We start from the raw sequence: 14,388 nt of genomic DNA on the forward strand, positions 1-14,388 counted from the left end.
CCTGGGGTGGCGAGTTCTGTTCCTCAGGGAGAAGGGCCAGTGTTTGTGTTCAGGGGCCTGTGACCCTGAGTGGGTGGACACCTCCAAAAAATCCAAACAGGGAAGGATGTGTCCCAGGAAAAATTGTTCTTGTCTCTCCCCAGCTTCTGACACAGGCAGCCCCTCTTGAAGTTTCTCTCTGGTTCTCTGATTTGTATCACTTATGATTGGTCTGTGCTAATGCAGTACTTGGGTGTCTACTGACAGAGCCCAGCTTGTGCTTTAAATGGATGAGGTCTGTCCCTGTGCCAACAGTCCTCTGATAGGAATTTTAATATCCTTGGGACATCAATTTGCCCTTTCTTGAGTGAAATTCCCTGGATTTACAAACCTGAACAGGAAAGCACTTTCAAGTACAGGGCAAGCTTAAATCTGTATTGTTAGAATATGTATCTCACCTAACAGTGTGGATGTTAGGATTCAGAAGTGGCATTCATATTTCACACTTGCAAAAGCTGCTGTTAATGCCCAATCATGGGATTCTCAGTCACTGAAGTGTTGAGAGAACAAGTCATCTACATGTATCAAGGAAAATTCCCCATCTGTCTCTCAACATGTCACATGTTGGGAAAAAGATGAAACATGGGAAAGGACCTTGTGAGAAGTGAATTCATAAACTGGAAGCAGAGCTGCACTTGGGCACATAAATGTGGCTCAGAAAGAGCCTGTGATCTTTTAGCCATGGCAAGGAGGGGCAAAAGACCATCTCTAAGTGGCTTAGACTTCCACTGTGAAGAGAGATGAGCAGGTGAACATTTGAAGGTGCTCATGTGTGACTGTGAACAAGAGGGTGTAAGAATCTCTTTCTTGTCACCTTTGTGTACTTGCAACCCCCATCTGGTATGTGCAGCTTATTAAAGGTAGGTGAGCACACAGAACATTAAGCCTATGATTGTGAAAGCAAACAGAAACTTTGGAATTAGAAGACCAGAGCAGCTCAGCAGCTCCTGACGAATCACAGTTGACTGTATTGAAACCTTGTGCATTCCCAGTACTTGAAAAAGGTTTCAGATGCCTCAGCACAGGTTATTTGAAACCTAATCCCTTTTAAAAACAAATTTAGTGGGAGTCATGCAGCACTGCTCTGTAGTAGGGTTGAAATACAGCAATCTTTCTACTGTTCACATTTCAGACAGCCACATCAGGAGAGCATGTAACTTTTTGGACTACCTTTCCCATTAACAGGGAAAAGGCAAAATATTTATTCTCATTTAATCTTATTAAATGAATAGGAAAATTACACTGGATGTTTCCATAAGGTTGGACTAAAATCTAGGTATTTCAGTGTTGCTGATCCTCATGTTGATCTTCTAGTGGTCTAACCTGTAGTGGAAGAGGACAGAAAATTACCATGAATGGAACAAAGAAAAAACAAGAAGAAATCCCAGCTCCACCTTTGTACAGTTGTTGAACCAAACCTAATAATTATTTCCATATTCTCTGCAAGTGTTGTGTGAGCACTGTGATTGCTACAGACTGGCTTCAGATTTGGCCTTTTGCTGTTGGAAGGGAACAACAACATGAGATGGAGTTCTTACACAGGCTTCAAGGAGATTAGGGGTTTGCTTTTATTGCACAAATTGAATGGTACAAAAATCACAACCGCACATTCAGGATGGATGCTCTGCTTAGGAATACTGAAGACTTTCATGGGCAGCTTCCTGTCTGGTATTTAACTCTGAGCATGTTAAGAGAATATTTTTGAAATGTGTTTTAAATATTGATGTGAAATAACTAAGGAAATACAATGTGATAGGACTAAGTTGGTCAGGTGATGCTTGATCAGTGATTTTTGCTTGTTGGTCTCTGCTAGGAGGTGTGGCAAATTTGTGATCAAGTTTAATATTGCAGGGAGGTTTCTAGGTCTCAGTAGAGAGAATCACTGGCTCTGGTGATAACCACCTGGGAAAGGTGATAGAAATGTAGCAAATTCTCAGAGTGCCTCTGCAGTGACTTGACTGTTTCTGTTCTGGATGGCTGAACAACACTATTTAACCAGTAACAGGATTTAACTCAGGAGTGTCAGTGTTCCATGTTTGGTGAGACTAAACCAACCAATCCAGAGTTCCTTGGCATGTCTGAGATGGATACGGTTTTGAGTCCAGAAGACTTTTTGAGGGGAGGGTTATTCAAAGAGGCATTGGGTACAGATGTTTGGGTAGCATGTGATAGCTGCAGCCAGCTTCAGTAGGAATTGTCAATCAATTCACAGAAGGACACTGTCAGAAGAGAAGGGAGGTTTGGCTGTGGTGACAGGAGCTATGATTAGGTGGATTAGACATGTGAGAGGAGAATACTTAATTTCTCTCCCTTTGTGTTTGTCACGGAAGATGGACGGTGTGTCTCACTAAAATGTGAACTGACTGGGTGAGTATTTCTCTTAGGTTTCAACAGAGTGAGAGAAGTTTGTCTAAACTTCCTTCATGATGAGTTCCAGGTTGTAAATCCCTAAGGTGGAAGGCATTAAACTAGTTGTTTTTCTAGACTATAATTGTGTGTTACTTTGGGGGTAGAATTCCACACTGGAAAAGGTAAGAAGATATTTAAACAGGGAAAAAAAGCTATGCTTGATGTATACTGGGCAGTCCTAGAGCAGATGCAGCAGTCAGAGGTACATGTCTGAAGTTTTTGAGAACTGACTGATGTGGTCATTTTTCTTTTTCTCCAGAGGAGAGGAAATGAGATACAGCTGGAATTTCTTTGCTGATTGGTTAGATAACATGGCAGGCTTACAGATGTTTAAGTTGAAAGAAAAAGATGATGTCAGTATTACATATATGAAGCAAACTGGGACTGTTCAGCTGAGGAGAGACATCCATAGGGTTCCTGTTTATGAACTGTCACCATCAATTGTGTTGTAAAGTGCCTGAGCTCATGGGGGTGAGGTGAACACCAGCCTAATGTTAAACATGTTGACTGCTGGTTTGTGAGAAATTCCCAGTAAGGCTTTCCTACTTGTCAGGGAAGACTTAACCATTCTAAGACACTCTTAGAAAGCAACCAAAGGAGAGCTACAAAGATAGTGAAGGGCCTTGAGGGGAAGTGTGAGAAGTGGCTGAGGTCACTTGGTCTATTCAGCCTGGAGGAGACTGAGGGGAGACCTCATTGCAGTCTGCAACTTCCTAACGAGGGGAAGAGGAGGGGCAGGCACTGATCTTTCTGCTGACCAGTGATAGGACCCAAGGAAATAGCCTGAAGTTGTGTCAGGAAAGAGGATATCAGGAAAAGATTCTTCACCCAGAGGGTGGTTGGGCACTGGAACTGGTTCTTCAGGGCAGTGGTCACAGCACCAAGCCTGACAGAGTTCAAGAAGTGTTTGGACAATGCTCTCAGGCACATGGTGTGGTTCTCAGGATGTCCTGCGCAGAGTTGGGCCTGATCTTTCTGAGTCCCTTCCACCTCAGGATATTCTGTGATTTTTCATATAGACAGAATCTATAAGGCCACAGAAATGTGCTGTATGAAACTGTGTGTGCAGAGGGTTGTGTGTATTTGAACTTGTCACATTGAGGCTGCCCTATCTGTAAGACTCCTGTCCCTTATTAGACTTCGTCTAATATTGCTGTCAGTGTCAAAGGGTCACCAGTAAGACTTGGTTTTAGAAAGTGAGAAGTGTTAAGGAGATTTATTAGGGCTTTACTCTAATAAATCCAGCTGCCAGGAGGTTCAAGGACTTGTTTAATGTGGAGACAGTAAGTGAAGGATTTGGGACAGGACCCTGAGGAGGCTTTGCTGTGAGTGCCTCCACTGCAGTCCCCTTGAAGTGAGTGCTTTGGTTAATGTCATCCAGCGTTTCCCTTCTCTTGTCACAGTACCAAGTCAGTGTGCTAGGTGCCTCATTTGCATCAGCTTTGTTCAGCATGCTGCTGATGAAGAGTAGGTAAAACAAGTGTACTTTAATTTACAGCTGGTGTCACTGCATGCAGTACTTACACTAACTACAAGGCTTTCGTGGGAGTGTAATCCGTAGCTGTGGCTTGGGGCTGGTAGGAAGTGCCTGGACTGCTGCTGCCATCCCTCCCTGGGGGTATCCTGCTGGGCGGCACTCATAAATGTCACTGGATAGCACAGGTGGGATGTCATGTTAAGGACATAACCATTTGGTACATTTATTTGAGTAAAATAACATGTGGAGGTAGGAATGAATTCTGGAAGTAAGGCTGTGAAACATCTTGCATCTGGACTAGTGGCCTCAGCTGAAAGATTAAAGGAACAGCTAAAATATGGGGGAAGGGCACGTTTTGGAGGCTGGTCTGCAACTGTGTCAGAGGACTGGGTGAATGGGAACAGAAATGCAGCTGGTTTTGCTGCTATGCCACTAGTCCTGTCTAGCTCAGTTCGGCAATTGTAGGCATGAAAGGTTTCTGTGGGTCTATGCAAATAAGTTTGGGGAGTTTCAACATCACATTCAGAGCATACAAATCTTCAGAAGAGTTGCTGTTACTCTGGTCAGGTGCAGAGTACCCTGAAGTTCTCCTTTCTTTGGTAAAGGGTGGTCCTTACTCTGAATGAAGTTCCTGGCACGTTTGGATGTAGCTTGCCTTGTTATTTCTTTATAGGTTTCCAGAGGATCTCTTCTCCCAGACTTCTAAGTGTAAATTTGATTAAATGTCAAACAGAACTTCACCTGGAGCACAAGGGAAATAGAAATAATAGCTATTGACTTGGCTCTTTTCTTTTACTGTACTGCTGTCATGAGTTAAACAACTGAAAAGCCCACTGAACCCACACGGGCTCATTTCTGGCAGCATTCATTCACTTCTGTGTTTGCATCTTTGCTGCTGCAGGGATTGTCCCATTTGCCTGTTTAGTATCTGGATGATACATCATTTTGTTGCTCATGAGGCTGTACCATCAGATGCTACCACAGAATCAAAAACATAATAAAGTATTTTCACGAGGGGGGGTGGGAAAGAGTTCCTATAACATTTAGTTTTTACAAGCGACATTTTTTGGGGTTGCCATTCTTTTCTCCACTTTTCAACCACATTATTCTGATGGAAACTGCATTTGGCATCAGAATCTTAAATTATTCATTTGTTGTGCTTTTGAAAACACCCATTTGTGTATTTCTGAAAAGGACAGTAAAGCTTGCTACTGCAGCAGCCTGCACTGGAAACAATGCTTGAGGCTCCCAATAGGAAGATGATTCCCAGGGTTGATGCTATGAGGTGTATGTGAAAAATAAGACAAGAAAGGATATTTGCTTTCACAGGCAGGAGAAGAGTTTCAATTTCTGTTAATATCTCAATATCATGGGAAACTTCTTCAAGGCCACTAGTGTCTTTCCCTCCAATTAGCATGGCAAAAATCTCTATCTCCAGTTCAACCTGCAAGCCTGCTGCCACCTAGGAGAGACAAAGAATGACTCAGGTAAGGTGCAAGTTTCATACATGGTCCCCTCCACCAGTCCTTGGTGGTTGATGCCCCAAGCCTGTCAGTGTTAGAGGCATTTGGACAGTGTCCTTAATACTATGCTTTAACTTTTGGTGAGCCCTGAAGTGGTCAGGCAGTTGGACTAGAGTGCCATTGTAGGTCCCTTCCAAATGAAACAAAATAAAATATTTTATTCTGTTCTAAAAAGAACATAAAGTAGGGAGGTACAAAAGGGGCAGATGTGAGGAGAAAAGAATGGAAATTATTCCAGCCATCTAGATGTATTTCTGCAAGGTCTTTGACACAGTCCCCCATACCATCCTTCCTTCTCAACTGGGTCCTTTAAAGATTCCTTCCGACCCACACTATCCTATGATTTCAAGTACTGTGTTGTGGCTAAGGCTCTGGACTAGGAGGTTTGATTTGTATTCTGGCACTGCCTCTCTGCAAAAGTCATTGCTTCTTGATTCCATGAATTGACAAGATATGGCCAGTGATATCACATGGATGCTGTGGGAACAGTGGCCAGCACTATTTATTCAGAGATAGCATGCAGGTAAAAAGAGACACTGAACAAAAGCAGAAAGCATGAAAGCTTCCTACTTAGTGGGATAATTTAATGTGCTGTGGTGCTTTGCTAGATAAAAATGTGGAGAACAGTTGGAAGCAGGAGAAGAAAGGACTGAGTCAATAGTTTACTAGGGTCACATCCTGAAGGTATCAGGATAGTAAGTCAAGTCTAGGCATAAGACAGAGCAGATATAGTGAACATTGTAAGCAGAAGGAAAACTCAGAGGCATCTGAGTGGTAGAATAATCCTGTTTGCTTTGAAAAAGCTCTCTGTAGCTTCACTGCTTGACCTACTGCTTTCCACTGAGCTTAAAATTTGTATCTCTCTGCATTCTTGCACAGGCTGAGACAGGAGTGCATGGAGTGCTTAGCTGAAGGTAGCAGACAGCATCACTTCAAGTAACTTTACACAAAACTGTGTACCCTGGCAGCTCTATTCCCAGACAGCTGCTGTCCCTGAAAAGTGCCCTAGCTAGCCTGAGGGCCAGCTGAGTCTAGAAAAAAATCCAAAAGCTCTCCTGTGTAACCTACAGGTCCTGGTGTGTACATCACTCTCAGTCCTGTGTGTGGAGGTGGCTGCTTCACACGAAACCTGTCAGAAAGAGAAGAGAATCAGTTTGCCAGAAACTGTTTCAGGTGGGAGAAATCACATCTAGGCTGCCTGCTCTTCCTCTGCTTTTTTAAATGACAGCAGAATTTCTTAGCTCATCTTTTCCATCATAATGTACATATTGGACTACAGCAGTATTCCTGGGCTTCTTGCCAAGGTTCAGGTTTCTAACAAAAAATCCCCAAAGGAGCAGATGAAGGGGCCAAAGTAAGCTTTCAAAGAACTTGTTAACACTGCCTGGTCCTTATAACAGAATGTGTAACAGCATCATTTTAAGTCTGCACAATTCAAAGGTAGCTGAAGTACAAACATCTTCTTGGCAAACATCTTTGTGTTGCAGACCCAAAAGTCCATAACAATCTTTATTTAATGTCCTTTGATGTGATTCTATTGCAGAAAGCATGATACTGTATGAATTTTGGGCAAATAATCTTTAATTAAATGGTACCAACTAAAGCAGAAGTTTTGCTTCCTCATTTCTTACTGATTGTTTCACATCTGAGATTTAGTCCTTATGTGAATGCAACTTCCTACTGTTCAGATTTTTAAAAATCATTAGAGCAGATATGACCTACACTTTTGCATTGCTCTGGAACTGATCCTGTGGATTTCATTCCCCCATGAAGAGTTTACCAGCATGCCCTTGCACCATCTGTTAAACAAAAGGCAGTAGAAGAGGCATTCCTAGGATATGGCTCCATCTTATGGAAGGTTCTGGCAGACCTATGAAGTGGCTGTCAGAATTCCTTTATTTGAGTGGTGGGTCCAGAGAAACTGTACTTGATCTTTGTCAGGATCTATTTGTAGAGATAAAAACCAGAGTAATAAGAATTCAAACTAACCTTGAGAAGTTCACACCAACATTCTTCATGATTACAGTGGTTGCATAGGTGCAGCCTTCCTTTAGCACTCCAAATGTCACCCTGGGTGGGATGAGATGGAAGTTGGTAAGATCCTGTCTTGTTGCAAGAGAGGATATGCTGACCTTTCCTGAGGCAGGATCTTCTATCTTTGCAAACAAAATATGAGACAAAGAGAAAGTTGGTGGCTGTTTTGTTGGCCTGGGGTAGGTAGAGAATTACAGGTAGAGAATTACTTAACCTATATTTGACCTCTGCCAACTCACCCTGAAGAATTACAAAAAGATATCCTAATTCGAATAAAAACTGAAGCAGCACATTGAATACTGTCTGGAAATTTATACTGGTTTGAGTTTTCAGATGTATTAAGCCATTGAGGTGTCTCAGGGAAAATGGGGGAAGCTCTGCTCTTTTGGAAACAGAGCTTTCATGTAGTTGGCTGATGCAGAATGAGTTTTTCCTAGCTGTTGAGAGGAAAGGTACTTCTAGAATTGCCAATAAACATAAATAAATTGTAACAGCTATGTTACAGTAAATAGATTCAAAATACCTCCCAGTACTGCTCCAGGGCGAAGATTTTACAGAAAAGAGATGACTCAGAAGATATATGAATATTGTCAAGAAAGATGTTATTTTTTTACCTTTTTATTTGGTATGGTACTTGGTTTTTTCCCCTGAAGGTATGATGGTAATATTACTTTCTTTTTTCTTGTCTGTCCTGTAACATCCACCATCAGACTTGGAACTTTATGTTGAAAGGCTGTCTCTTCTGCTCTTGCAGCCTTGTTTAGGTCTGGAAGGGAAAGATTTCCAAAAACATGAAAAAGTGACAGATGGATTGAAATTCGTATTGCAAATATTGTGTCAGAAGTTATAAAAAGATACCAAGCTGCTCCAACTACATTCTGGAAGGCAGGTGTACCTGTTGTGCTGCTGGAACCATCATCTTGTTTGGAAGGACCCTGCAGTGGAAGGCCAGATGAAAGTGATGAATCACTTGTGGTATCAGGAAATTCAGCTGCTAAAGGGAAAATAATGGAATACTGAGTCAAGTATTTTTTATGATCACCATCATTTTCATAAATGTGAAAAACATCAGTCTTTGGCACTTTAATTGACACAATCTTGGAAAGCTGTCTACATAACCATGTAGAGAGGCTGGGAAAATTCTGCAAGTGACATTCTGCTCTACTGGGCCACAGGGATCTCAAAAATGCCTATTGTGTGATTAGTCATTTCTTGTTCTCTGGCTAACTGAACTATAAACCATAAAGGACTAAAAGTCAATTCCAGCAGAAGTCTTATGGTGATAGAAAATGAGGAAATATGGGAATTAGTGGGGGTCTGACAAAACCCCACAGAGGACTATTTTCCTGATATGAATCTTTGCTGTCTATGAATTTTAATCTCACTGTATGGTTTAAGTAACTTGTCAGGGCTGATTTTTAAAAGAACTGAAGTATTCTTCTCAGTTCTAAAAAGCTGAAGCCTAAGATAATGATTCCATCTTTCCCTGCTTCCTGTCATGGAGTCACTGCTTTCCTCCTATGTCCTCCAGTCTATATTTAACCTGCATGTTTCCTATTTTATATTGCTTTTGTTCCAGTTCTCTCTTACCACTGAGCTTCAGAAATAAATCTCCCATATTTTTCCTACAGTCATACTAGTTATTTTCTAAACTTGGCCTCCTTGGTTTTTGCTTATCCACCCCTAACAAGTTTTTCTTCAGCATTTTTTATCTATCCACTTGTCATTCATAGCAGAATTCTTCAGCTTAGCATCCAAAGCTGATGGTTTTTCCACATTCAATGATGTCTGCAAGGGCTTCTCCCTCCTGAAGAAGGTACAAAACCAATGTCAGACAGTGGATTACCTCCACTGGGTTCTCTTATCAGCAACAGAGGGCAAGTCATACATTCTTCTTTTTGAAGTGGAGGAAGTTTCTTAGACATTGCTTCCAAATCAGGAAACTGGAGAAAAGGAAGAAAGAGGGTTTAGATTTCCTAGCTAAACACCTAGGAAAACCAGACAGCAAAAAAAAGAAAGGAAAAAATTTAAAAAAAAAGGAATGCAAAGAAAACAAATAACCAGGACCGAAGTGGTGACTATAAAGGAGATGTAATAGTTACATGAGATTACAACCTACATTTCTGAGTAGGCTTTATGCATCACAGCATTTACCAGTAGAAAAGGCCCCAAGATCACCTCTAAATTAGGAGTGTTAGTTTTACTTATTCCCTTTCCAATAAGCAAGGAGAGGGATTTGAGAGTTAAGTAAAAAAGCCATGAGGTTGAGCTGTGCTCTGAATCAGCATCTCTCCAGAGTTTATGTAAGGAATTTTATAGAGTTTGTACTCAGTGAACATATACCATCTTCAAGATGGGTTTCCTTTACAAGGGCTTATAATTTCTGATTAATTCTTCTATGTTTGTCTTTTGTAATGGTTTGTTGAGATAAACAGAGGCTGAGATATAAACTCAGAGTTGTCTTTGGGAGCATGGGAGATACTAGCTGGCCTAACAGACTTCATCCAGTTTTCAGCTGCATTACCTTTTCTTGGTAAAAGTCTTTGCTGAATTCAGATTCAAAATATGGAGCAAAAATTCTGTTTTTTATTGCTGCAAATGTAGCCTTCTGTTCATCCAGTTCTTTCCTAGGGATGTTATTCACATTGTTGGTAAGGAAAAGAAAGAAAGAAAAAAGCATTATAACTGAGTTCACCCTGTTTTTCAGTACTGTGCATCAAGAAATGGTAAAGGCAAGTGGCATTTTCTTCCCTGGTTCATCACTTGAAGTAATATTCTTGTAATTGGCAATTTTCTTGGAGGTGAATTAAGAATTGACTGGTAATGCACATGGACAGTGAGTTGCCTGCTATGAGGAGCTCCTCCTCAGAACATACCCCATTTCTCTAAACCTCATGGAACATGCCTGGGATTGCCACTGGTGGCTTTCCAACCTTCCAACAAACATTTCAAGCTAAGAATTGGTATTCCAGATGCATTGCTAAAATTTTGAACACAAAACTCATATAATTTCCTTATTTTATCACAGAAAGACTTGAAGGCTGTGTGGATACAGAAGAAGCTGTTCAAACTTCTAAAGGTAAGGTTGACCAGAGTAAAGATCAGTCATGTTTTCAGCTTGTTATAGCCCAATTTTACACTATTAGAATTTCACTGACTTGCAGGGTCTAGTATCAGCTATGAAATGATCAGTCTTAATCATACTGAGAGTTTTAACACTGTTTTTAGAGCCAGAATTGCACATAATGTTCTTGGGTGCTGACTGCTCAGATTTATATATTTAAATTACTTTTAATAGGATCCAAACCAGTGTGAAATGATATATTAAAATGTAACTCTGAAATTCTAAAATGCTTTTTTATCTCATGCAAATCAGAATATAATTAACAAGAAATATGGAAAGCCTCTCATGGAGTGCTGTGTCCACTTTTGACCTGTCTGGTGCACTGAAGGGCCACAAAGATGATTAAGGGTTTGGAAGACCTTTCATGTGAGTAGAGGCTGAGAGAGCTGGGACAGTTTTGCCTAGAGAAGCTTGGAAGCACCACCACGTGAGACATGTCTGGGGCTCTATTTGAAAAAATCAGCTTTCATTTGTGGAATACCTGAATATTAACTTAAAGCATGAGCATTTGAAAATATTAATATACTGTATTTTCTATACTAGTGGCAGAACCAGAAAAAAAAACACAGGGCTTCTGACCTCAGCCTTGGTTTGCATAGTGTAAGTTCACAGTAATGATGCTGGGTTTTGAAAAGAAAAAAAAGAAAAAAGAAAGAGACTCAAACCATTTATTCAGCATTTCTGTTAAGCAGAAAATACCCCATTATTTGCAGACAAGCCATTGCACCATCATCCAAGACCTGATGAAATCAATAACATTTTTACAAAAGTAGATTAAGCAGGCTCATAAAAGACCTTGATCCTACTAATATTATTACCTGTTCTGCTCCAGTTTGCTTTGCCACTTGGATATTACTCCTTCTGGACTGAATCACCCAGAAGAAAAAAAGAGAGAGTAGTGGTAATGAGAAAACTAGTAATCTTCTATAAATGCAAAAATATTTACAAGATAACCCTGGAAAGAAAATGGTTTTTATGAGAGTATGTTATGTAAACATCTCAGGTGGTTCCTGACTTTGACTTGTATGGTTTGTACAGAAGTGTTTGCTCTTATCTGCATTTTTATTAGATCATTCAATCCAAGAAACATCCAAAATCCTTTCCCAACAAACTTTGAATTATCTTTCAGAGAAGGAAAAAGAGGCATAGAGGGACAAAATAATCACAGGACAAGAGAGTAAAACACTGCCATATGTATCTAGGGATCTAGTGTGTGCTTGGGTTCACCCTTTGTGTTATTTACATTTGCACTAGTCGTCACTGCTCTGTCCTGTGGCAAGCACATTTCTCTCCCTCTTAGGATTTTTCATAGGGGTGCACAGAGAGAAATGAAAGAGAAAACCATTTCTATTTCTGCTCCTTGATTTTCTCATGTGGAATGTGTTTGGAGGATTGTTTACCTGGAGCGAGTGCTTGATTGGATTCTGGTGAGGATTGTTTGAGCCTGATGGCCAATCCAACCCACCTGGGGCTGGACTCTCGGGAGAGGGTCACGAGTTGTGGGAGGGTTAGAGATAGAGTCAGAGAAAGTAGTATGTAGTTTCAGTATCCTCGTTTTATACAGTATATTAATGTATTTTAGCATAGTTATAATAAAAAAAAAAATTCAGCCTTCTGAATTGAGTCAGACATTGTCATTTCTTCCCATTGGGTTTTCCTGCATTTACAATACTGTCCTACCTCTGCTGCTGCTCCTCTCCTTGGGCAGTGCTTGTCTTCCTTGTGTGGCCCTTGGCAGGAGGGGTCACTGCCTGCTCATACAGCTGCCTCACGTAGGCTGCAAGGTGAAGGGCATTACTGAATGGGCGTGCTCTGCTACCCAGTGCTGGGTGTTACCAAGAAAAAACACCAAAGGATGTATTTTTAATGCATCTTCTTGCCACTTTATGGAAACCTAACAGAGTTTTTGTTACCATGAGGGAAAAGGCAGAAGGAACTTCATCCCAAAAACAAGATCAGAACATTAACAGATAAGAAATTGAATTCAGTATTGGAAGGACAAGAAGCAGATTAAGTTCACACTCTCACCTTGTATTTCCTGACATATTTTTATATTCTTTCAAGATACAAATACCTGTGAATAGGAAAAGTTGCTGACATTCAGCCACTCTCTAACTGGGGTGTTCTGAGGTCTCTATCTACAGCTGAAGAAAATAACGTGGGCTTTCAGGGACCCTTATTACATTTAGCTTGCTTAAGCTCGCTTGTGCTTAATTGAGGCTGTGAAGCAGCCATAATCAACATTCTCATAGAAGGAACTACTAGTTCAATATGTACAATGGAGAAATGCCAGCCTTTCCACATTTAATCTTGTGACCAGCTCTGGGGCTTTCTTAAAGAGTTGCCCTGTCCTCTGACATATTTTATAAAGTGTGTTGTTTACTTTATACCTTGAAGCTAAATCATGGGTCCAAAGAAGTTTCCTTGGCTGAAAACAATTTTCTGTGGCAAAATTTAGGAGATGTGAGTATTTGAGAGATATGATTCTATTAGATTATGACAATATGTCTTGGTGTTCTGGGAACCACATAAGTTCAAACTTCAAAATGTGGGGTTTTTTTTAAATCAGCTTTTTCACCATAAAATATGATTTTATTTTTCAGCTTTTTCTATTTTTACCTATTTCAAAGATCGTTTCTTTCCCACTATCTTCTTCATTAGCAATATTAAATTAAAATTGCAGCTCCATTTAAGAGGAAACTGTTCAGCAAGTATTTGTTGCAGCAGTTGAGGTTTTTTGACAAGTACAAATACTCTTGACAAGATATGAAGGGCAGAAAAATAACACTTTAAAGATGAGCATCATTATGGGATAGAATGTAATGATTTTTTCTACAGAAAAGGCTTATGGGTTTTTATAAAGAAACAGACATTTTAACTTTTATTTGTACATATTGAAAACATCGATCAATGTTAATAAATAGCTTGTGAAAACTTTAACTGAATTCCATGATACATTTCTCCATCTTTTCCCTTAGGTAGATTAATGTAACCCCAACATATGATGGTTTGAGATTAGATTTTGAAGTATAATAAATAACCAGGATTTACTTATTTGCTTTGAAAAATTTGTCTGAAAAATTGTTACTTGCATAAAAGTAGCCAAGTATTGTCATAGTTCTTATACCTAGAGACCTAAGTCTCTTACCTAAGAACTAAGAAAGTTCTTATATCTAAGAAATACCTAAACTATACAAGTATTGTATAGTTCTTATACCTATATATTCTTAAGGATATATATATATATATAGCAAAGAAGTAAACCATATACTTCTACATATCAAAAAGTGAGTCAAAATGTCAAATACATATGCCTAAAACCAGGAATTATTTTTCAGAGGTACTGGATCATTGATGCTAAAAAGTCCTAATTACCTGTGAAAGTCACACAGAAGCATGTATATAGCACATAGATGGATTCACCTTTATAGTCCCTATTTAAAAATATTACAATTCTTTTAAACATATGATATTTTAAATTTTAAAAATACAGGTATTCAATTTTTATTACCTCTATCACTGAGCTTTTCAACTGACTTCTCCCAGTCAGGGAAGGACTGCAATGAAGAAGGAATAACTGTGACTACATGAGAATAAAATTCACAACAACAACATCTTATTCAAAGCATTTATATTGTAAGCAAGTGCTATCGTGTTATCCCTATTCCTGTAGTCACATTGTCAGGTATTTCAGTGTGTCAGAAAACATAAGCTAGGAAAACAGGATATGAAGTACAATTTCCCTGTTCTAAACAGATATTTGTTTCATTCTTGATGACCCA

General features: G+C 39.8%; 1 protein-coding gene across 1 annotated transcript in view; it reads right to left on the reverse strand.

Moving 5' to 3' along the window:
• Nucleotides 1–3,944: 3,944 nt before the first annotated feature.
• SPAG17 (sperm associated antigen 17) overlaps nt 3,945–14,388 on the reverse strand; it is an 87,139-nt gene continuing 76,695 nt past the window's right edge. The window contains exons 38-48 of the mRNA XM_077781247.1: nt 14,118–14,163; nt 12,287–12,383; nt 11,425–11,472; nt 10,007–10,109; nt 9,329–9,425; nt 8,378–8,476; nt 8,097–8,248; nt 7,438–7,604; nt 6,517–6,577; nt 5,243–5,387; nt 3,945–4,110 (exon numbers count right to left, since the gene is read on the reverse strand). Of these exons, the coding sequence (XP_077637373.1) occupies nt 3,974–4,110; nt 5,243–5,387; nt 6,517–6,577; nt 7,438–7,604; nt 8,097–8,248; nt 8,378–8,476; nt 9,329–9,425; nt 10,007–10,109; nt 11,425–11,472; nt 12,287–12,383; nt 14,118–14,163 (1,152 nt within the window). The 3' untranslated portion in view covers nt 3,945–3,973. The remainder of the gene's footprint in view (nt 4,111–5,242; nt 5,388–6,516; nt 6,578–7,437; nt 7,605–8,096; nt 8,249–8,377; nt 8,477–9,328; nt 9,426–10,006; nt 10,110–11,424; nt 11,473–12,286; nt 12,384–14,117; nt 14,164–14,388) is intronic.

This window comes from Lonchura striata, chromosome 2 (genome assembly GCF_046129695.1).
Source record: "Lonchura striata isolate bLonStr1 chromosome 2, bLonStr1.mat, whole genome shotgun sequence".
Lineage (NCBI taxonomy): Eukaryota > Metazoa > Chordata > Aves > Passeriformes > Estrildidae > Lonchura > Lonchura striata.